This window comes from Eucalyptus grandis, chromosome 3, assembly GCF_016545825.1.
Source record: "Eucalyptus grandis isolate ANBG69807.140 chromosome 3, ASM1654582v1, whole genome shotgun sequence".
Lineage (NCBI taxonomy): Eukaryota > Viridiplantae > Streptophyta > Magnoliopsida > Myrtales > Myrtaceae > Eucalyptus > Eucalyptus grandis.
This window is the reverse complement of record NC_052614.1, coordinates 43617154-43640292: the sequence shown is the minus strand read 5'-3', so window position 1 is coordinate 43640292 and position 23139 is coordinate 43617154. Positions and strand designations below refer to the sequence as shown.

Sequence of the window (23139 nt, the reverse complement as noted above, 5' to 3'; positions counted from 1 at the left end):
CCTCTCCCTGTCACGATGGAGATTCAAAAATGCATCGAGAACTGATTTGAGTCGAACAGTTTCGAATAATTGAATTCAATTCCACTCATTTAAGTTGGGTAGGTGATCGATGACAAGGCTTTGACGAGGTTCTCGCAAATTTCGAAGCAAGAATGAGATTTTGGCGGGCTTTGGACAATCCTCTTTTCCCGGCTCAGTCACATATGCTCAAACTGCAAATAACTTTGCACTTGATTACATCTTGATCTGTGCCTCAGAAACCATGAGCGAACCATAAAAAGCCTTCCATTTTGTCCTAAATAAGCGAAAAGAAAACGTGCAGAGTTTCCACCCCCATATAATTAATTGAGGGAACATTTCTTTAGGGCTCAAGCATATGAAGTTGAACAAAAAGAAAGGCAGAAACATCAAGCGACGACATATTAAAGCTGAAGACAAGCATCATTGCCAACTTCTAGTTTGTCCAGTAATGACCTACCAAAATTAAATTTCAAAGCCTCCCCACAATAGATTAGGAAGAGAAAAACCCTTCAATTATCATCCTAAATTCTCAAGAATGTATGAAGTCATGCAAATATATTACTCTGTGGTGTCCATATCCGGACAAGTCTATCATAAAAGGAACAAGTAGCGATCACCATATTCTCCCTTTTTCCCTCTATCAGCATACCTTTTTGCCAATCCACACATATGCAAGTGAGCTGTGCCTATTGTATGTCTCTACAATTTTAATCTCCTCGCCCCGTAGATCAACAAGGGCAAATCCATTGTGCATACAAGCTGCCAAGACTAAACTGGGTACATGAGGATGTTGCTTGATTCTCCAAACTCCTCCCCACAAGCAGATTGAACTCTGATTTACAGGTTTTGAGATTGATCTGATATCCCAAACTCTAATGTGGTCATCATAGCTACCAGTGAGGACGACATTAGGGTCAGTTATACTCTTCATGATGCAGCAAACACCCATTTTATGTTCCTTGGCATTACGGAACACTGATTTTGAGGGACAGTTGCAAACATCCCAACAACTGAATTTACAATCATCAGAGCCCCTGTATAACAAGTGGGGTTGGTGCACATCGAAGGAAGCTGCCCACGTCTCGAAATCATGTGCTTTCCATTCTTGCTCGATTTCAAGTTCACTCTCAGAGCGAGATAATACTGAGACAGAGCCATCAGAAAGCCCCACTATGATCGATGAAGCTGAAGGACTCTATTCAAGGGACAGGCACATAGATGAACTGACTTTTTCACTGTTGCCCTCTCTCAACACAAGACCTACCTCCAGCCATCTCCAAGTAATTAATACAGTAGGAACATCAAAGACACTGAGAAATTGTGTCAAACACATCTATCACTTGCAAAAGAGAAGTACAACCATACTAAATTTTAACAATCCTCGATATCATCATTATTTAGAAGAGCATTTACTCTGGCAGGACAATGGCACACATTCATATATTATTGCACTAGTACTCCTTTGCTGGACTAATAATAAGTACGCGAATGCTATCAAATAATTGTGTGCCTGTTCTTGTACGGGTTAAGAACACTTCTGATACCAGAGCAAAAGCAAAGGGAAGGGAAGATAGCGGGTACCTTTTTCTTGCTGTCCATCCGAAGAACACTCCAGGCCATGAACTTTGACACAACCATCCGAGTCAGCTTGTGCTAACAAGGGACGTCCTATATTAGCTTCAACAGGTCTCCATTTGATATCAAATATACCATTGGATTCCAGACAGTGAAATAAATCAAGTTGGCATGAACCAGCATCAACGGTGAAGAGTACTATGCTGCCAGATCGAGAAGGATTATCGCCTTCTTGCAGCATGTAAGGTGAAGCCGCTAGAACATGGCTGTAGGGATTGTGTGGACAAAATTCAACTGCATCTGTGTTTCTGTCTAGGTAGAAATGTGCAACGTCCATTCCTGGTAAACCAAACAGAGTGCAACTTGTCAACTAAGTAATGGAAGTACTAGAGAAAACAATTTGGCTCGGTTTCTTTTTCTTTTGGATGAGCTTCTACAACAGAATTAAACTTTTAACCAAAGCTATATAACAATTCATATGCTAGCGTTCGAAGGGACTCCAAATTGACTCGAGTCTACTTAGTAGTGTAGAATAGCCTGTTAGTAGAGACTATAAAAGCAACAGAATGTTTGAAGGCAATGGGGAGAAGCCTGCAAGTAGAAACTACAAAAGCAACAGAACGTTTGAAGGCAATCAGGAAGTTCCATATACATCTCATAAGTATACGGAACTCACTTTTTCCTTCAGAGTTTACTAACACTTTTGACAAATTGCCATTGCTTCTTAAAAATTACCAATCACAAATGAAAATCCATTACTTCAGTCATAATCATAAACTTGTACATGTTAAAAGCAGTAACCAAGGGAGAGGACAAGAAGTTCCTTGGGCTATGAATGACAATAAGACATAAGGCACGGACCGGTGCAATGTTTTTGCTTTCTCAAGTGTTACAGGATCATTTTGTGGAGCCCTAACTTAATGCAGGCTTAGACTTCATTCAACTGCTTGTCGTAGAGATTCTTTCACCATGAAGTCTTTTTCAGTCAGTGAAATTACCATGGAAGAGTGATGCATTCGAAATCAGAAAATATTAAAGCATGTTCCTTAGGCACTTGTCAACCACTATTAAATATGCTTTGCAACTTTTAAGGAAGCGGTTTGTTAAAATGTGTACATTCATCTCAAAATGTCTTGAAAAGTGTGAGTCCTGTCTTCCAGTTAGGTTAACCAGCCTTAGGGACACTTGCTAACTAGACCCTAAAAAATTACTTAGTGAAAGTCCCATGGAAGACCGATGCATTCAATCTTAATACACTGTTGATAATTTAGGAAAAACTACGCCATTTCGAGCATAAGCTAGAAAATCATAATCCCACATGACAAAAGCATGGATATACCAATACCTCTTGTCTTCACGCTTAAAAGGGCATGGGCAAAAGATTGACACTACAGATAGTGCAACCACCACCACAATGCCTGCCGAGACATTATTGTAAACGGTTGTGGACAACCAGAAAGAAAAGGCGGCAAAATCACGGCATGAATTTGTTTTCATTGGTGACTGGTCATGAAGAATGAATGCTTGAGACAGGACGAGAGGGTCACTTGCTAGGACCGCGAGGACAACAGCAGCAACCGCAGCAGCAGCACACCGTCGAACACCATCCAAGAGAGACGGGGGAAAGGGTCCACTCACGCACGCCGAGCCCTTGCAACCGAATTCGAGCCCTGCGTCGGGTTGTATTACCATCATCCCATCTACGCAATGAATTGTCATGTCCATGTTACTGTTAACTTCTAAAACGCGTGAAAGAAACGTGGTTGCTCAGCCGCAAGTCTTACTTGATTAGGGGAAAGGAGAGTCCAGGTGGATATGTCGTGTGTCAACTTGTAATTGGTTAATAGTAAATAAGTGCATGCCACGTCGGCCGTTGACGTGGCGGCCAAACCACTCAATATTTGCTCATGTTCAAGAGCTTGAGAATTCGTTCCAGGAGGACTTAGAGAAATACGCCGCATTAGATTTTGAAAAAACATAAATGGATCGAAACTTGACTTAGTCTAACTGAAATATGATATCATAAGAAATGAAAACAAAAAAAGAAAGACTTAAGTTACATTTATTTCCTGAAAAATGAATTATTTAGAAAATATTTTTTTTTATAAAAAATAATCACTTATATCATACACCAAAATGAATTAACAAAAGATATTTTTATTTTCTATAAAAATATTTAGACATAACTTTTTGTTGATCATTTTTAAGAAAATATTTTTAAATAATTCATTTTTCACGAAATAAATATATTCTAATTAAACGCATAGTGCCTGAATTTTGGGGCCAATTTGTTCTAGCATTGTCATTGTACTTTTAATTTTGACGATGACATCCCTCCTATTTAAAATCTTGGCCATGTATGCCAAACTGTCAAAGCAAGCATGCACAATCGTTACAACTTACCTCTGTTTCCTACTACGTCTTGAATCAGAGACAAATCATGCCGATGTTTTACCTCAACTCCTAAAATACACGGTTTACACCAAGCGATTTGACTCCCCAAAACAGAACTAACACATTTCATAAGTTTTCATCAGGCCGAACATCCATGTCAACAACAATCAGTAAGTTCTTGTGCAAATTGGGCAATTATCGTAGGCACGGCAGCAGAATTACCCAGGAAGTCTGCATAGCACGAAGAAATTGAAGTGTAGGGGCCAAGTGCTGCACAAGCTGAATGCATCATGGACTGAGTTGAAAGCAACACAAGATACGTGGATTACAAGTATAAATGACCCAATAGAGAAGATATATATGCAGTTCTCCACCACATGTAAATGGGGCTCTCCTTTCTTCCTGCACTGCTAAAAGAGGAAGCGGCAAAGCGTAGCTTTCGGACAGAGCATGGGGATGTTCGAGTCTTCATTTTCAAAATAGCACTGTCTTCAATTCGCAAAGAATCGTGCATGAAAAAATGATGCACTAAGGTAATGCAGGCAATAAACTATGAACAAAGAAGCTGAGACTTCAACATTTACACCCAAAAAAAAAAAAAAAAAAAAATCAAATCCATTATCTAGTCTATTGGGTCAGCCCTATAATGCAAGACCACAACATGCAATAATGGGGAACATTGTAACATCACAAATCGCAGGAGGCAGCGATGCTGGTCCACAAAAGAATCCTTCGAGGACGGTCAAGAAATCTGGCTTGCCATGCAGGTTCCTCGCTTTCGTACTCGAACCCACTTTTCATGTACAATTTCTTTGCTGCTTCATTGTCAACAGCAACATGGACATACAAATCAGTTATGCCTGAAAACAGAAAGGTCTATTTCAATGTTGGCACATTCCGAATGGCAGTTATACAATAACAGCATTTATACATTCAGTATGTGAAGTATCTGAATTTGTTACCCCATTCTTGAGCAACAATCTTTGACTTTGCAATGAGTGCATAACCCAGTCCATTTCTTTGTAGTTCCTCAGCAACACATACATTGCTCAGGTATGCCCTAGCAAAATCTGCTCCAATGTCCTGCTATAGAAAAGGATTCAAGCAACTATCTCATTCAAGCCAAACTGGGGAAAAACGAATCCATGACAAAATGTTCATTAAGTTGCATCTCAAAGAACACAGAGCTAGCTAAATAGATTGAGTCCCAGACTAGACGAGTCACACAAGCACCAGAAGGTTTGTATTTTGAGTCAAAACTTCATTTCCCCTGAATGGCTGTGAAATCAATTCAAAGAATTGTTGCAACTATATATACATAGAATGGCCAATCCATAAAATTTAACCTGGAACCAACTCAGGTTCGAGTGATTTAAGGGCCAACTTGCAGCCTTCAGTATCGGGATTCCATTTTCTACTTCTATTTCCAATGGTCTCATGGATCAGCTGAGTGACTTATATTTTTTTATCCTTCCATAATGCAACAATGCAGAAAACATATAAATTGATTAAGAATTCATAACGCAATTTTGCCTGCTATTTAAAGATGAGTATAAGTACACAAGTCACCAGGAAAGGTATAGAGATACGACAGATACCTGCGGTTTTGTTCCAACAATTTCATCTGGAAGCCAGAGGCACTGATTAAGATCAAGGGTAGCCACAACTACTCGATCTTTTCCACTTTTTGAGAACTACAAAAGGTAACAGAAAATTGGAGAAAACTGTTGCACTTCTTGTCGGTAGGCCATAGCAAGCATGTATAATGTATATGTAGTGTTTAGTGAAAAACAGGAATGAACAAAATCAGAAGCCAATAATAGCAGTAAAGAGAAAAGCTAGACACCCCTCAAATGTCCAAAATTCACCAATTGAAGTCATGCGAGTACAATAATTCCGTCCAATGCCAACTATATCTACTTCGTGAATAGCTGAAAGTACTAATTTGCTTTTCTTTATTATGCTTTTAAAATAACAAAAATGTACGCATAAGGGGCATTCAAGAGGAAAAGTACATAGCCTTCTTCACTAGCACTTGGTTAACAAAAAGGTAAGCTAGACATGGCATGAACTAATTCAGAGTTGAACCCTAATACTTGGTTGATAAAAATAGAGTTAAAACTCTTGATATAGTTGGCTTTATTTCAACAGCGATTTTGGCTGCAGATAGAGCTATTTCAGTAGTATGACAGAAAAGCCCTTGCCTCAAAAGACAAAAAACAGTTCAACTGCCATTTTATCTAAAAACAACCTGAACTTCTTTATCAGCTCTCTCTGCACTGTCTGTTGAATGCGCTGCTCATTAAATCCTTAAACACTGCGAAGTTCTAAAAACTCTCAATGGGACACAACATGCACCAAATCAGTATCATAATCTGTTTGTTGGAAAGTACGAATCAGGTTTTCAAGGTCTAGAATTGGACTTTTGTAAGTGGTTGCATTTTTTTCCAACTCTCGTGGATCATCAGTAAAGAATTCTTTCGTTCCTTAAACTTGCTGTCGGCAGTTTGATTGTTTTGTTGGCATAGACTGATTGCCAATACTTGAATAGAATTTTCTGATTATAATCATTTGTTTTGCATATTTTTCTGACTCTCATAGATCATCAGAAAAGTGTTATTTATATTTCTTTTTGTAAACTGCAACTGCAGAAGCAAAGATCTTGAAACCTTGCGTCATTTCATGTCCACTTACATTTCTAGTTGAGCATTATGCAAATCCAACACCACACCACATGCATGAATCCACTAGTGCATTTTTACTACCCTTTTTTGGTTTTGTTATTTTAGCACATACCAAGCATTCCATGAATCCATTAGTTACACACATAGTCAGGCATTTGTTGTGGGGGATGAACTTCATAAACTTGATTTTGGCTGAAACATACTTCACTTTGACGTTTCAACTTGTGCTTAATTTGTAATCCTCCATTTGTAGTTTTAATTCTTTAACTCTTTCATCAACATTAATTAATATTTTTTTTCAGATGGGGAACATAATTAACATTAAAATTAAGTTACCTAAGGTCTATCCTTCAACAATGATAAAGTCAGAGAGAAAACAGAGGAAACTTTGACAATACATATTATAGTGTTGGTTGTTGTAGCTATTACCTAGGGGTTGTGAAACAGCTGTTACTATTGCGTCGGAAATTAAGTCATAATTGCTTTTCTATTGCAAATAAACAATATAATGTGTAACATACCTGGCTTGTAAAGTAATAGTCACTAGTGTAACCAAATGTGCTGTCAATTTTTTGTCACTTAACTTGCTAATGTAAGTTGCAAAAAGTTTGAGACTTATTACATGCATGATGTCACTAAGTTCTGAAAACTTTGATTTTCAACACTTATTCAATCAACACCTAAGAGTCCCTTGAGAGTTGTTTTCACCTAAAGAGGGCTATGTTTATCTCAAGATTAAGAGATCTCATTATCTCTTTTACATTTTGATATACTATTTAAAGTTGTTGTCTTGAGTATTATCTAGAATTTGTCGAAGATTCAATTTCTTTTCTGCATGAACATATGGTGTTCTGTATACATAATACAGGTTGCTATATTCACCCAAACGGACACACTCGAGCAGTTCATTTTCACAATCCAAATGGTATTAGCCGAGCCATGACATCTGAGGCATTGACCTGTGGCAGCTTAAGCTGCCTAATCAAGCATATCTCTCGTGAAGCATAAGATGACAAGGTCATAGCCACTAGATTATAGGTCCATGCCTCAAAATCCTATACCGCATACGTCACCCTTTTGACACACTTGTGCATTAAGGACGACAGCAATGGAACCCCATTTCTGTTAATGCACATCATGATTTGTATAGTAGTACATCATTAGAGATAGAACCCTATTAATCAACAACTAAGGGCACTGTTCGTTCTAATTAGTTCTTTGCTTTTCCATCTCCATGGGCAGAAATAGCATTGTGGATGCCCCTACATATACAGAAAAACGACATCCAACTGGGAGATGGTGCACTGCCAAAGGGGACAAAAACAAAGAATTAAGAAAGAGTGAACTCTTTTGGAAAGAGTGCAGTTCTATTAATTGAGACTTAGAAATCAATCGTGAGTTTAGACATCATCAAAAGAAAAATAAGAGAGCCTGAAAGCATTTGGAAGAATTAAATCAACACATCATTAAGAACCTACAATGCAGAATTAAGTAAAGGAGAGAGCGACACAAACCTTACATGTTGATAATAAATCATTTGAACCAATCATAATTTGTGACATTGGGAGGGTGGCATTAATGCAAGAAACTCTCCTAAAGCTCTCCCTCTTCCCAGCAATACGCTCCTTCAATGCTTCGAATTCACGCTCAGCCAAGCTTCTTTTAAGATCCTAACAGAACTTGACAAGAAAAACAGACTTCAGAAAACAGGAGAGAAAGGAAAAAAAGACAAAGGGAGGTAAGAAGCCATTAGATTATATTTTACAATGTTCAAGATGCAAGTTCATCCAACGTGAAGGTAAAACCTACAACAATGCCAGTGAAAGCTCAATGTCATGCAAAACAGAAATAGGCATTCATGTAAACATTAGAAAATTAGCATTGTCTTCTGACGTCAGGCAATCTTACAGTAGTTTGATTTCACATGGTGCTTTTCCTCAATTCACAGATGGCTACAACAAATCCTCCCAATAGCCAAACTATCCTTATCTGACATTTTATATAACAACCAATCCATGACAGGATATAATCTCTCAAGGACACAAACCCATCACATGGCAATTTCTATAAAAAGGGTCAAAAGCAAGCACACCGCACGAACTGTAAAAGCATCGAATGTCTTGCAACATATCTCTTCCAGAATAATTGCACTAACCTTGAACTTTTGCCACAAAGCAGTAAACAAATTGTTTAGCCATTATTAGTGCTATTTCCCCCAACACAAACTGCCGAAAATGTCTTGCGTATTTAAGAAGGAAAATTGAATAGAGTAGTCCACTGCCTCATATCTTTGTACAAGTTGAATAAAATAAGAGGTAACAGCACTAGACCAGTCACACATGACAAAGATCAGTGATTTAAGAAGAATGGAAAGAACAATGCATCCTTTCACAAAGACTAAAAGAGTAACTATGTAGCTGGACCTGAGATGATTCTGGCATAGTTACACAAATTGACATGGGAGAAACTAAACAATAGCTTATTCACATCATCATTATAGAAATTCAATTCCTCCGCTTCTTCAGTAAGTGGTTCCAGAACCAACATCCAAGGTAACTAAACCCATGCTCTTTTTCCCCAATATCATGAATGAGTTTTCAAGTAACTTATATGCATGTCCTTGACATGAAGAAGCACTATCATAACCAAGGTTAAGACTCTTTTTGTGATTGTCGTGCGATGCTTCCATAGCCCAATGCGCAAGTTCCAACCCACGAACATAAGCCACACAAGGCATCCCTCACAATTACCATGTGTCTTCATCAGAATTTGCCAATTGAAACAAGAAATTAAAAGTTTTATCAAACATGAACGAACAATGAAGGCAAAAATGTGAATTAAGCTCCAGTCTATACAACATCAGAAAAAATGCCAGTTCATAAGGCAAAAATTTGAGCACTCATTCACACAAAGCGCATTCCATCAGTGCTCACGCAAGTTCAAAAACCCAACAAACTCCTCCACCGGCAGCGACGAAGCAACGCAAATGACACTTTCAAGAAACAAAAGTAAACCCACATTTCCTAATTCCCAGTAAACCCACATACGTAAAAACCATCAACCCAAAAAAAAAGAAAATGAAAGAGAGAAAAAGCTAGCAGATTAAGCGTACACTTGCTCACCTCGACGGCATAGGTGGAGGGGTTGAACTGATTGAAGGTACGAACGCGGAGGCAGGAGGCGGCCCAGAGCTCGTCATCGGAGGACGCTTCTTCGAACTCGAGGAGCGATCTGTCGACGACGACCCTGTCGTCGCGAGTCCCTTCTTTCAGGACTTGGGTGGAACATACGGGACCGCCGGGGGCGCCGGGGTTGAGGACCCAGACGAGGTTTCGACGCGGGCGAGGCGGGTGTAAGCATTGACGAGAGCAGGAGGAGGAAGAAGCAGATAGCAAAGGAGGAGGAGAGAGAGACAGGGCGGCCATGGACGGGAGCGCAGCGGAAGTCGTGGCCATTGTCGGAGAATCTGAAAGAGGAGAGGCGCTCGGTCTTTGGATTCTGTGTCTAAAGGCATCCCCGTGGGATGAGTCAAAGAGAGGTTCACCAAAAAAAAAAAAAAAAAAATATATATATATATATATATATATATATATAATTTTATTTTGGTAGTAGGAAATTTGAAGCAATTATAATCTTAAATTTGCCCTTTTTTAAAAAATATTGAGTGATTTGAGGGGATTTTTTTGAGGGATTTTGGGAAAATGCATAATTTTTTCTCTCTTGCGCTAGCATAACTCTTCTCCACAACCTCTGTCAAATGATATCAAATTTGGAACTTGATATTTAGCAAGTCTCTGACAATCACTCATTTATTATCTCTACACCTCATCAACTTACCATTATTTCTCTTGCCTTTAGTTAGGGATGGTAGCTTCGACAACTGGACGTCAAGAACATTTTTCTTCGTGGTCATCTTCAATAGGAAATTTATATGCAATAGCCTCTAGGCATCATCGACTCTGCTCATACTCACTATGTATGTCATCGTCAAATTTCGCTTTATGGGTTGAAGCAGGCACCGCGTGCATGACACCAAAAACTAAGTTCTTTTTTTCTCTCTCTCTCTCGGGTTTCAAGTATCTCATGCTGACTCTTTATTTGTGCTACACTCGGCAGCATATAGTGTCTTCCTCTTAGTATATGTGGGTGATATGATTTTAACTAGGTCACCCTCGACTCCTTTATCTGCTCTCATCAAATCCCTGTAGCAGGAATTGGCTATTAAAGATCTCGACGAGCTCCATTATTTTCTCGTTATTGAATTACAAAGAACTAACAAAGGTCTACCACACCATCAAGGTAAGTATGCTCACAACATTCTTCAGCATGCCAATATGCAAGATGCATGACCAATCACTATTCCTTGTGTTACCGGTACCGACCCACCTTCAATTTAGCAGGGAGCTTTGTTTCATGATCCTACCTTGTATCGTAGTACTGTCGGCGCCTTCCAGTATCTTACCGTCACTCGGTGGATCTTGCCTATGTGGTCAATACCGTGTGTCAATTTATGCATGCTCCCACAAATGTACATTGGTAGTTTGTCAAGCGTATTTTGCATATTCTACACAATACTACTAATTACGGCATTCTACTTATTTGTAGCTCTACTTGTCAACTACATGCTTTCTCCAACGTAGGTTAGGTTGGTGACCATGACACTGGAAGGTTTGTTTATGATTATAGTGTCCTTCTTGGATGTAATTTCATTTCCTAGAGCTCCCATAAGTAACGGACTATAGCTCACTCTAGCAGCAAAGCAGAATTCAAGTGTCTAGCTGGCATAACATCCGAGTTCATATGTATAGAAGCCTTATTATGCAACCTCCATGTCTCCTTGCCGAGTCCTCCTGTCTTATGGCGTGACAATTGTTGGAGAAAACTTCTAAATTGTTTGAAGTTGACAAAACTTATCCAAAATCTAGTCTGAAGACTTCCAAACTTTAGTTTCAAAGTCTAAAGACCACCAAACTTTAGGTTCAAAGTCTGCCCACATTGATTGATTCCAGATGCTGAAGAATGAAGACTTATCCAGATGCAAGATTATCTTTATTTCTTCAATGATTCGATTCATATGGCGTATGGATGACCTTCTGGTTGGATTTAGCACCCACATGATTGGCTATCTTTAAATGAATCAATTAGATACTTCAATCTTTTTGGATTGCAAGTAAACTTGGAAAGTATCTACTTATGAAAACCAATATCCTAATTGTATGGGCGAACATGACTAACAGGCTTTCATCACAATCTTCAAACGACTTAAGATCCCCTTGATTAATTTTGTCCAACGGATAGATTGGAAAAATTCCTTTGAAAGGTACCAATGGTTGAGAAGGCATGATGGGGTATTTAAGGTGAACTCTCTTGTTGTTCGATAGAGTGCATGAAAGAAAAAATTTCAAAGTTTGAAACTTCCTAGTTCCTTATTATTTCATTCACTAAGCTCAAAGTTGTATATAAAAGAGAGAAACTCATAGTGAGACTTTGTGAGAGATCAATAAATACTCTTTACTGTGAAGTTGAAATAGCAAGACTGTAAAATCTCTTTTGTTTCTTAGTGAAATCTAGCCAGTGAGCTATCAGCACAGGAGAGTAGACGTAGGCTTAATCTAAGCCGAACCATTATAAACCTTGTGTTCTTATTATCTTCCATGAACTCTTTTATTTTGTTCATATTTTTAGCTAACTGCTATAATCTAAATTTGTTCATAGTTTGTCATTTTCCAAAAGCAAGTTATTTCTACTGTTAGTTGTGAAAAATTGTCTTCATACCTATTCACCCCCCTCTAGGTGTTCATACTAGCCATTTCAACAATATTTTGGCCATTTACCTCACTAGTAATCTTGTTTCTCACACCCGAATGAAGCATGTTGAGATTGACTACCATTTTATTTGAGAACGGGTGGGCCAAAAGCAACTCCATATTCAATACATCTCTTCCATGGATCAACCTGCAGACATCTTCACCATAGCCTTATCTACCACTCGCTTTCATCTACTGCAGCACAAGCTTACTGTGAGATCCCTCACATTAGCTTGCGGGGGGATGTCAACGGATACCAAATTTGGGACATGATATTCAGTAAATCTCTAACAATCATTCCTTGACTGGAACTTGATATTCAACAAACCTCTTGCAATCACTCTTGATATTTAGTAGATCTCTAGCAATCACTCCTTGATTTGTTCTGATTTATTCTTGATTTATTTATATCCCTACCTTTAGCTACTCTTATTTTTGTATATGCCTTCCATATCAAGAGCCCTAGGAATATTGTATCATTTCTTATAAATAGAAGTTGTAAATAGAGAAAAAATCATCTAAAAAAATACAATACGGTTTTACATTTTTGCAACCTCCACCATTTTAACCTTATAATTTCACTCCGTGCCTCTTCAAATGGCTCGTCCTACCTCAAGTTCTTAGAGGGATCAGTGCTTGTGACATACGTGCACACAGCCTTCTTCTTACCATCATGCCCGACCTTGATTTTGAACATCCCCTAGATATCGAGCGTTCTTCGCCATGAAGATTGCATGATATCGATCACGGTCTGTTGATCTTCTGGACAAGGATAGGGGATTCACATAGGGGAGGGTTGTTGTCGAGGAAAATGATTTTCCCATGTCACTCTACATTTTTGCATAATCATCTGCTTGCTCGTCGTTGTTGTTGTCATGGAATTCTTGTTGCTCTGGTGGATCAGGCACATAGGGAGTATGATGTGTTCTTGAGATCTACGAATGATATGAAGTGCCACCTCCCAGCCTGGAGGTACTTCTTCGCCATTTAGGAAGTGGGTGGGGGAAGCGGTTGGGGTCTGTCACGAGTTGGAAAAAAGCAAGTGATTTGTATGTAGTCAGTGAGAATTTACGAGAGAGCAATGACAGGCGAAACTTGTGAGTTCTCTTTTCAACCCAATGGTCGACCACCGCTGGGCGACAATTACAATTTATCGACCTTTGAGACCCATTTACTAATAGACTGGGCCCATGTGGTTAAAAGCTAAAATGGATTTAGGCCTAGGTCAGCGTAGGTACTGTGGGTGTGCAAAAGAATTAGGAATCGCCCAGACCGCCTAGAATTGGATTGACCGGAACCACGGTTCCCAAGGGAGCGAGTCTAGTTCTTGATTCTAATTTATTGGAACTTATGGGTACTGGTCTTGTTCTCAGTTCTAGGTGTGGAAGTATCCACCCACCCATTTGGACTAGATCGGCAATATATAAAAATATATTTAATTTAAAAATAATTTCTGACCAAAAAGCAATTTAAGAAAAATGAAAATTCTAAAACCCTTGACTTGGAGCTCAACACCCATTAACTGAGTGTTCGTCTCATCTCACTCTTACTTTGTTTGAGTTATCTTACTATCTCTCACTCACGGCCGTCACTCTCAATTTTAAGACCCATCGACTCATGGCCTTGACTCATAACTTTTGATATGAGTTCAATCTTTTTATTGATATTGCAATTAAAAATATGAAAGTTCTTGGTTTTTTACTTTACTTTAGGTTACTAAAAAATAGTGCACTAAGTGCGTGAAATTTGGTAGGATCGGTTCGGTTCTTAGGCAGATCCATGAAACTAACGGGCAGTTTTCGGTTCTAATTTTTTGGAATTGGTCTTTAGTGGACAGTTTTTAGTTCTAGAGTGAAAACCATCCATTCAAACCATACTTACCCCCATTAGGTACGCCCCATTTGTGCTAACGGGCCCAACCTAGCACAAGCCCAAGAGGGCTGGGCCATCCTGCCAAGAAATGACACTGAACCTTTAACAAGCTTAAAGGCCTCTTTTTAAAAGCTAATTTTCGTTGAAAACAATAATAAAGTCAAATTCTTTCCCTTCTTTTCTTTTTTCTCTCTAAGGCTACGTTCGGTCGTCCGAATTTCTAATCGGGATAGGTCTTGATAGAATAGGATATAAAATCCTATGATTTTTTTTTATATCCTATCAATTGTTTGGTGAATCATAATATTAAAGTCGGATATGCTCACATCATATCATGTACATTTTTTTTTATATAAACGGCATATCATTATAAATGAACCTAAATTCATAAATAGAGATGGTGAAAATCTCTTGGAACACTATTCCTTAATTTATTTTTATTTTATTTATCCTCTTTTTTATATTATTTATTTTTTATCCTTTCATCATTCTTTAATACAATTTTATCAAATACTAAACCGTACTAACATACCTAAAATACAAAAATACCTAAAATATATAATAAATATAAATATTTGACTTATAGATTGAATATTTGTTATAAGATAGAATTAAAGTTGAATATATAAATTAAAATAGGATTAATTAAAAATTATTTTTATTTTATTTTTTATTTTAAATTTCTTAAATTAGAATTCAAACATTATTTATTTTGTAATATAATTTCAATTTTGTTAATTTAATAAGTTTGTTATTCGAGAAAAATAACTTTCTGTTATGGATATTAGAAATCCTATCCACATTTACCCCACCTTCTCCATAGGATAATTTTATCCTGTCTATATCCTTTTATATCCGACTATATTCTGTCCTGAATAAGCACCAAATATAGGATATGATAAATTATATTATATCCCAAATTTTATCCCGACTACCAAATGTAGCCTATGATTACCATCCGAATACTTACCATCCCATCCTAACCACCCCATCCAAACTAAGCATTGACTTTTGTGTAAAGTCGCTTTGTAGCGAGTTCGGTCGAAATAACTAGGATTGAATTTAGGGATGGAAGCCAGATGGGTTTGAGGCCGTGCCTATTATTAATGAACAATATTCTTATGTAAAATGTATGATGATAAACAACCTCAAACTTGCAAACATGATTATTTATTCGAAGATCATGCAATGTGAATTTGCAATTAGATATTTTCGGAGTCCCAAAACATAAGACTGAAAGAATTTAATGTCAGTGATCATAAAAGTCTATGATCTAAAAGCATCAAGCTAGGCTTGTGATCGTGGCCGCTGTTGAAAGGTGTTATGTTATACTTCATCTGGTCCTGAGTGGTCACAAATTTTTGTAAGTACTTTGAGAAGTTTGTTAACAATTGACCCCGACCAGTCCTGCTTCCCCAAACCCACTAATCATCTCATATGATATGACATGACGACAACAGATGCTTGCAAGTTAACATATGAAAGCTCGGAGGCGTCTTAGGTCAACCAAGTCGCCAACTCCACATTGTAATCAACCAAAATCTTGGGTGAGGAGAAAAAGGGTATACTATAGGCATGATATCAGTGTATCGGCTTCAGTATATACAAGACCCGGGTTCGAAACTTGGGGTACCCAGAATGCTGGGTAAAACATTATCAAACCAAAAGGACAGAAATTTCGACAGATTCTATACATACAGATCAAAATGATGACAAAAGAATGGAAGGGCAAAGTGATGATACTCCAAATGTACATGGAGAGAGAACAAGAATAATGCACCTTTCAGCATCCGCTTCCCGTCGTTACATACTGATTGAGCGCTGAGAACCATGATCCTCTGCTCTCGGAGTGAGACACCGACCGTCTTAAGCCAGATCTTGAGCATCGAACCAGTTGGGTCCTCAAGTTCCGTTTGACACTGCAAGGAACCAGAGAGGGACTCGTGTCCGGGGTCCCCATGCAGAGGCTGGTGTTAATTTTCATTGATGGAAATTTCTGGCAGCTCAAGCTCCGGAAGGACGATCCTAACGGCGAAATCCGCGTGCACTGGAATGCAGGCTTGCACAATGGGGTTGTCAAAGGGGCAGTCTCCGAAGCTTCCCCAGAGCATGTGCAGAACGTAAGGGAAAGACTCGTCCGTGCAATCTCCTTATTAACCACTGGTCTTGTCCCAGGAAGCTTCGCAAATGAGACAATGCCGTGCCGACAAAGAGGGCATGCAATAGAGCCAGGAGGACCATGAACCGTCGAGGAACTAGAAGTGGAACAGAGGTATAGGGCACATCTTGTGCAGAACTCGTGCTCACAACCTGCCGCAGAATCATTTCCATGCATAAGCAAATAAAGCAGGTTTAGGCACTTTGGGGATTAATGAATTTTAAGAGGAAGTTCAAATATAAATCAGCACAGAAGAGTTGTTGCTAGTGGGTGTCTAGATAATTATGTAGCCTTGGAATCCGGAGAAGTCTTCACAGGGCCTAAAACCATCATTTTAAGTGAATGTTCACAACAAAGTAGATTGGTTTTTAGTAAGAATTTATATATTGACGTCAGCTACAACATGCAGGATTTGGTCCATGCTTGTCACTTAATCAGGTGAAAGAACAAGTCAAGTTCGAATCATATTGCTCATGGGCTTGAAATTTCCCATTCTGATACTATCTGTTGCTCAAAAAGTGAAATTAAAAAAGTGCGTTCCATTGGAAATCATAGTTTCTGAGTGTACCTTTTGCCGCCACAGTGCATTTCCTTTCTAAACAAACAACACACGGATCTTGGCATGCCGGCGATAGGTCACTGCCTCTCCATCCACATTCTCTGCCAAAGAATCAAAAAGAATTAAGGGTTTGAATTCAGTCACAACAGTAACTGGATATTTATCATCAATAGCGGACCTGTTTTCTACCACAACACAAATCACCCCAATGCCGGCAGACCCACATACAGGCAAACTCATACAGAAAATTATACTAGCCACAATGAAAAACACAAATATGCAGATATACATCCAAGTAAACAAAATAGAAGAGAAGCTGACGTCTCAAATATGAGTGTGCTATGCCTTTCTTTTGTCTCTGATACCCAGTTCTTGGGTGCATTGTATTAGGCACCATAGTTTTTTCCTTCTGAATATTTTCAACTTTTTTTCTGTTTTGAGTGAAATTTTCATCTTGATTTAGTGTGAATGATGATATTGTTGGCAGGGACCATTCATTACAAAACATCATTTTGCTCTAAATATCATATTTCTAGTCTTCAACACAGCTCAAAGCCAATAAGTCTAACCTCATTTGTACATTACTCCAAATAGTTATTCCATATGGATGGTTTTGTGGCACCATGCTCTACATTTAATGGGTTTACGAAGAAAAATTTGCAATTACCACCTCTTTTGTACATTACTCTAAATAGTTATGCAAGACGAGTATAGAAGGCCGAAATGTGTTTCTAGGTACGAGCATCGGCAAAAGGAGCCAGATGCTGTACAAGTCCCAAATGCAGAGGGAAATTTGATTTCTCACATTTAGTAGTTACAGAATCTTTTCTTAAAACTCGAAAAAGGGAAGGCAACAGCAACATAAGTCTAACCTCTGTTCTCATATGTCAATGTCATTCTGAGTCACAATTTAACAGTATTTTTCCAACCAATTATAGTTATGTTCCATACATTATTTCCTAGTGGGTGAAATGCCATCAAGGACAAAGAAAGCATTGCTTTAACATAGTGTAAACTGCCATTAAGGAAGCAAACTTGTAAAACTATTAATACTAAGTCACAGTGAATCATGAAGTAAAGCTACAACTAAAGCCGAAACCAATAGCTGCCACAATTAGAGTTATCGATTCTTGACACAACAAGAAAACATGACTCAAATACAACACTAGCGAACTAGAATTAAACTTGATATGAACGTGATCAACTTGAAATTGACATGATTTATATGTCTTGACCCATTCTTTTCTCATCACATCAAAAATTTCTGTCGCAACAGGAAATGATGCAGATATCCAAAATGAAGATGACACAATTGACAGCCGTACCCCTTATGGATGCAATAAAACACTATTTTACTTGAAGCATAACAAGATCCTTGAATTTAACAAACAAAAAAAAAAAAATGGAGAAACAGAGGGGATAAGCACAAGAAACACAAAGAAGCCAACACAAAATTATTGGTCGAGGCTCACCAGTGTAAAGAAACTGTCTGCAATAATGTTAGCTAAACTGAACACTGCTCACCTGGCAATTCTAACAATACTCATAAGAGGAAGGGATATATATGGAGAGGGAAGAATTCGAATCCGGCCCTCTGGTGGTGTGCTGAGAATCTCCTCAAGCCAATTTCTGTGCCATGAACGAGCAACCATTAAGGGGGTCCACCTGCATAGAGTTATAGGAGATAAGGACAACAATACAGTTTCCTCATATTATTTAATATTGAAAATAAAATAAAGGAGGTGCTGAGAGCCAGAAAGAAATAAAAAACAACTAGAGAACACAGAAACTAAAATCTACAACCCAAATTGTAGTGCTCCACAGTCTCCTCCAATGAAAGAAGTGTTAGCTGCATAAATGTTACTACTGCTCCAGACTTGTCCAATTAAACTTGCTTTTACTTCCTCCTTAATTAATACTGAACCTCATTTTAGGAACAAAAAGAAAAACAAATAACTGCAGAAGTTCTCCATTACAAACTAATAGATAAGGTTCAGACAGAGTTGCCTGTTTCTTGACTCAGCATGTAACTTTTTAACTTAATGTACTGCCTGAAGACATCATCATTTGGCAGTCACGAGTCCTTTTCCAGAGAACTGTATTAGATCACATATAACTTGAAAGGCTAAGTTTCACCCCCCATCAAGATCTCTCTGTTGACCAAACAGTAAACTTCCACTCATGTTCATAATTCAACTGTCTTTTGGGAGATTTTCCAATGATAATAAAGTGATGATGTTGGGCTTATATCACTTGAACGTACAACAAGATCCTTCATGGCTCAACAAGACAGAGATTCTCAAAACATTTAAATAAGCCCAACAATTTACTCTCTAGGACAGAAAAGTTTAGATGCAGAGCCCCAAATTAACCATAGAATGTGCATCCAGAGTCACAAGTCAATTCACTAATGTAACAGACAGAAAAATGCTCCACCAGACTAACCTTGTGACCTGGAGGGAAAAAGCTTTCACTTCAGATTACCATAACGAGAAAAGAGTTACCACAACTTCCAAAAACAAAAGGTGCAACGCATATTTCATTGAACTCTCAGAAATTAGCATCAAGATCATTTAGCAAAGAACCATTTGTTATGCTTTGATATTTCATGCACAACTTCTCTTTTTTCAATCCCAACATTGATTAGGAGAAACGGATCATATGACACATACCCATTGACATTTTCGACAGACAGACTTGCACCATTGGCAATCAGAATCTGAAGTATAAAGAGAACATTTTTGTAAGTCAAATGAACAAAATTAGAATGATATTAGATGCTTTTTATCTTTTAGCTACCACAAAATACCTGACAACACTGCGCACTTCCACCACAAGCAGCATAATGAAGTGGAGTGCTTCCAGCACCTGCAACGTGCAAAGAATTGCATGACTTTTCACAATCGCACAATTCTAAGCAGGTATCACTGCATTCAAACAATCCATCATTTTGAATAAAGCTATAATTTCTCAGAAAACACACCTCTGCAGACATTACAATCTCTTCTCAGGAAATGAAGCGATAGAAGGAAAAGGATAACGTAGCTATTAATCGGAAAAAACTTCACGTTTTTCACATAACAGCAGAATTCAACCCAGGTATATTGTAAAAAAAGAAAATAATACCGAGTGCAACTCCCAAGACCAGAAGACAAAAGAGGGGTTCTGGACTCTTGATCGCCCATTCATTCCCATACTCAAAAACCCAAGCCCCATGACTAAAAGCAAGGAAAGGAAAAAGATTGAACCAATCACATTAGCTATGACCCAGCTATATGCTATGTATCTCAGTACAATATACCAATATAGCTTAAGATATCAATCATATTTGCTTCTAAGGGCCTATTGGTACCATCTTGTTTTTCTATTTCTCTACTCTTTTGTTTCCCAGAATAGAAAAAGAACAAAAATCTGTTTGGTAAAAACAGTTAATTTTCCGTTCCCTGGAATAAAAAAATGGCCAGGGAATAAATTTAGAACAGAAACAGTAAGTGAAAAAGATCTACTCCTTTGTTCCCAAGAACGGAAATGGAAAAAACTATTTCATAATAGAAAATGTTATTGGGAACAGAAAAGTTACCAAACGCAGACCTAAGCATTTGTTGACTCTTTTCATTTGTAGGAATACGAGTAAAATATATTCGGATGCTACAAGCTATAGCAGAGCCAAAAGGAGAATAGGCAAAAGAGAGAAAAAACAGAGACAACAAAAGCAAAGGAGGTTAAAGCAAACATGATAAAACCAGAGATAATTTCAGCAGAAGCTGCCTAATTCCCAGATGAACAAGACAGTAAATTTACTAGTGATCAAACAATGAATAGAGTGCATCCAGCAAACCTATCAGATCAATTGTAGTCCCATCTTCCACAGTAACCTCAGAAACAGATGCTCCCAGGTTCAAGAGTAACTGCACACTCTCAACATGCCCATTCAGTGCAGCCATGTGAAGTGCAGTAATGCCTCCATCAGAAGGTCTGTTAATTACCTGAGAAAGAGCACTGATGCATGCAAATAGACATTGTATACACGAGATATTAAATGCCAAGTAGAAGAAAGAGCACAGGAAGATTACAGAGACCCAGAGAAAGCTGAGCATACCGTTCATCAAATTCTGCAATAGGCTCCTCACTGTTGCTTCTTCTTCTTAGAATATTCCACACATCAGGTTTGCTAGGAATATAATCAGCTAGGAGGAGTCGGATGCACCGGGTATGGCCATTCAAAGCAGCCAAGTGAAGGGCAGTACCCCCATTTAGATAGTCTGATCTGTGAATCTATATTCCAACATATAACATCACCATTCATGTATGCAAAATTACTGACCACTTTATTAAGCTCAGAAGCAGTAGCACAACAATCTTACATTAGCTTTAAAAAGAATAAGAGTCTGAACAACTTCCCAGTGGCCATGCTGACAAGCTTGCATCAAAGCAGTCTGTTACACAAGAATGAAAACAATTCCTCAAAACAAAATACATCTGATAGACAATTAAAAATCACATGCTTCGAGCAACAAGTAATTCAGCACCTGACCACGGTAATTCCTGAGATTGATATCCACTCCAGACTCAAGCAGCAATGAAACTATCTGAATACAGGAAAAAGACACCCCGAAGTCTGTCAATTGTCAAATCTAGATAAGGACAGATGACATTAATGATGACACCAAGGATTGACCCGGTAATTAGACAGGATAATACCTCATGGTGGCCTTGGGCTGCAGAATAATGGAGAGGTGAATTACGAACCCCGAAAGTTGAATATCTCACGAGACGAGGATTATACTCCAATAGAGCCTTCGCTTCTTGGAGATCGCCATCTCTTGCTGCCGAAACTAGGCGTTCCCCCGATGCCGAGCATCCAAAGGAATTGCCCACGAGGTTCAATAGCCTCATGATCGTTTTAGATTGAGCAAACCCCCCAAAGACAAAGGGTCTTTGTTAAGGGTGAACTCTTTCTTGATTTTACCAAGAATTTCACTTAGAGAAGGATACTACCGAAAGAGGTCTGATGATCATAAATGGTCTGTACAAGTGAGCTGATAAAAAGTTAAAAGTACTCGGAGAAATGGGAAAACCGTGCTTACCGGGTTAAAGAAAAGCGAAAAAGAAAAATCCCTTCAACTTCACCAAACTAACAACCACCAACGACAGAGCCTCTCACAGAGATCACAATCAAAGGCGAGAATTGGTTGTAACGAAAGAATCTCACTTGGTGGTGATTCCCACGAGAGAGAAAGCGAGAGATCAAAGGGTTGGTTCCGATTGGGGACAACCTTAATTCTGGGCGAATGAAGCTCAACCTACTACTTTACACAAAACAAGAGATTGAAAACAAGAAAAGCAAAATTGAGCTTTGATGTGAGCCTCTTGACAATCACATCAGGAATTCGTGAACACCCACCCGATTAGCAACCAAATAAAAAGCTCCAAATTGCTCTCTCTCTCTCTCTCTCTCTCTCTCTCTCTCTCTCAGAGCACGCTTCTTGATCCAGACGCCCCCCAAGTTCACGAATTGATCACATCACCACCCAAATACCTCTCTCTCTGTCTCTCTCTCAGAGCACGATTCTTGATCCAGACGCCCCCCAAGTTCACGAATTGATCACATCACCACCCAAATGCCTCCATCCTTCTTCAAACCCACGACTGAAAAGTTCGCAGACGATCCCTCAGAACGGTTCTTAGCCAGAAGTCAAAACCCAGAAACAGCCGAAACATTCTCCGACACCGAGCCCAGACATTCTTCTTCCCGGAAAAAGAGGAGGAAAGATTAACTTTACAGGGCACCTGACCTAACAATAAAAAGAAGGATCTGGGCAACAAAATAATGTCGGGATTAATGGGATGAACGTGCTCGAATCGGGAAATGCGTCATCAGAAACAGGAAAACGAAATTATGGTGCCAAAAGAACGGAAAGAAAATGGGAAATTCGAAGGAAAAAGATGGAGGGCGGTGAGTATTTTATGAGAAAAGGGGGACAGCGACATTTGGACTGCAGGTCCATGAGCGGGCAACAATAGTTGTGCGGGGAAAAGCGTGCAGCCATGACGATTGTGCATTGATAG

General features: G+C 38.7%; 2 protein-coding genes and 1 pseudogene across 3 annotated transcripts; all 3 read right to left on the bottom strand.

The window, feature by feature from the left end:
• Positions 1–566: 566 nt before the first annotated feature.
• LOC104439153 lies at positions 567–1933 on the bottom strand (annotated as a pseudogene).
• A 2328-nt stretch (positions 1934–4261) lies between these two features.
• Positions 4262–10196, bottom strand: LOC104436722. 2 transcript variants are annotated; one of them, XM_010049584.3, is made up of 5 exons: positions 9797–10196; positions 8189–8344; positions 5589–5684; positions 4953–5073; positions 4262–4850 (listed from the first exon to the last, which is right to left on the bottom strand). In XM_010049584.3, exons 1-5 carry the CDS (start codon positions 10127–10129, stop codon positions 4678–4680), a joined length of 879 nt encoding a protein of 292 aa, XP_010047886.2. In that variant the 5' UTR covers positions 10130–10196; the 3' UTR covers positions 4262–4677. The 2 variants fall into 2 exon arrangements, with proteins under 2 accessions (XP_010047886.2, XP_039164124.1); XM_039308190.1 differs by having other exon boundaries at positions 4953–5076; positions 9797–10195.
• A 5700-nt stretch (positions 10197–15896) lies between these two features.
• Positions 15897–23139, bottom strand: LOC104436724 (probable E3 ubiquitin-protein ligase XBOS32). The gene is made up of 10 exons (XM_010049585.3): positions 21772–23139; positions 21600–21659; positions 21435–21506; positions 21170–21345; positions 20909–21069; positions 19880–19938; positions 19743–19789; positions 18595–18735; positions 17080–17171; positions 15897–16663 (listed from the first exon to the last, which is right to left on the bottom strand). The coding sequence occupies exons 1-10, from the start codon at positions 21964–21966 to the stop codon at positions 16137–16139; spliced, it is 1530 nt and encodes a 509-aa protein (XP_010047887.1). The 5' UTR covers positions 21967–23139; the 3' UTR covers positions 15897–16136.

Excerpts from the sequence above, each read along its gene's own strand:
- LOC104436724 (XM_010049585.3), bottom strand. The coding sequence starts at position 21,966 with ATGAGGCTATTGAACCTCGTGGGCAATTCCTTTGGATGCTCGGCATCG. Across the intron at positions 21,507-21,599 it reads TCAGGAATTACCGTGGTCAG|ACTGCTTTGATGCAAGCTTG; the intron begins GTGCTGAATTAC and ends CTTGTGTAACAG. Across the intron at positions 18,736-19,742 it reads TCTGTCGAAAATGTCAATGG|GTGGACCCCCTTAATGGTTG; the intron begins GTATGTGTCATA and ends AACTCTATGCAG.
- LOC104436722 (XM_039308190.1), bottom strand. The coding sequence starts at position 10,129 with ATGGCCACGACTTCCGCTGCGCTCCCGTCCATGGCCGCCCTGTCTCTC. Across the intron at positions 8,345-9,796 it reads CCTCCACCTATGCCGTCGAG|GATCTTAAAAGAAGCTTGGC; the intron begins GTGAGCAAGTGT and ends AAGTTCTGTTAG. Across the intron at positions 5,077-5,588 it reads TTGTTGGAACAAAACCGCAG|CAGGACATTGGAGCAGATTT; the intron begins GTATCTGTCGTA and ends CCTTTTCTATAG.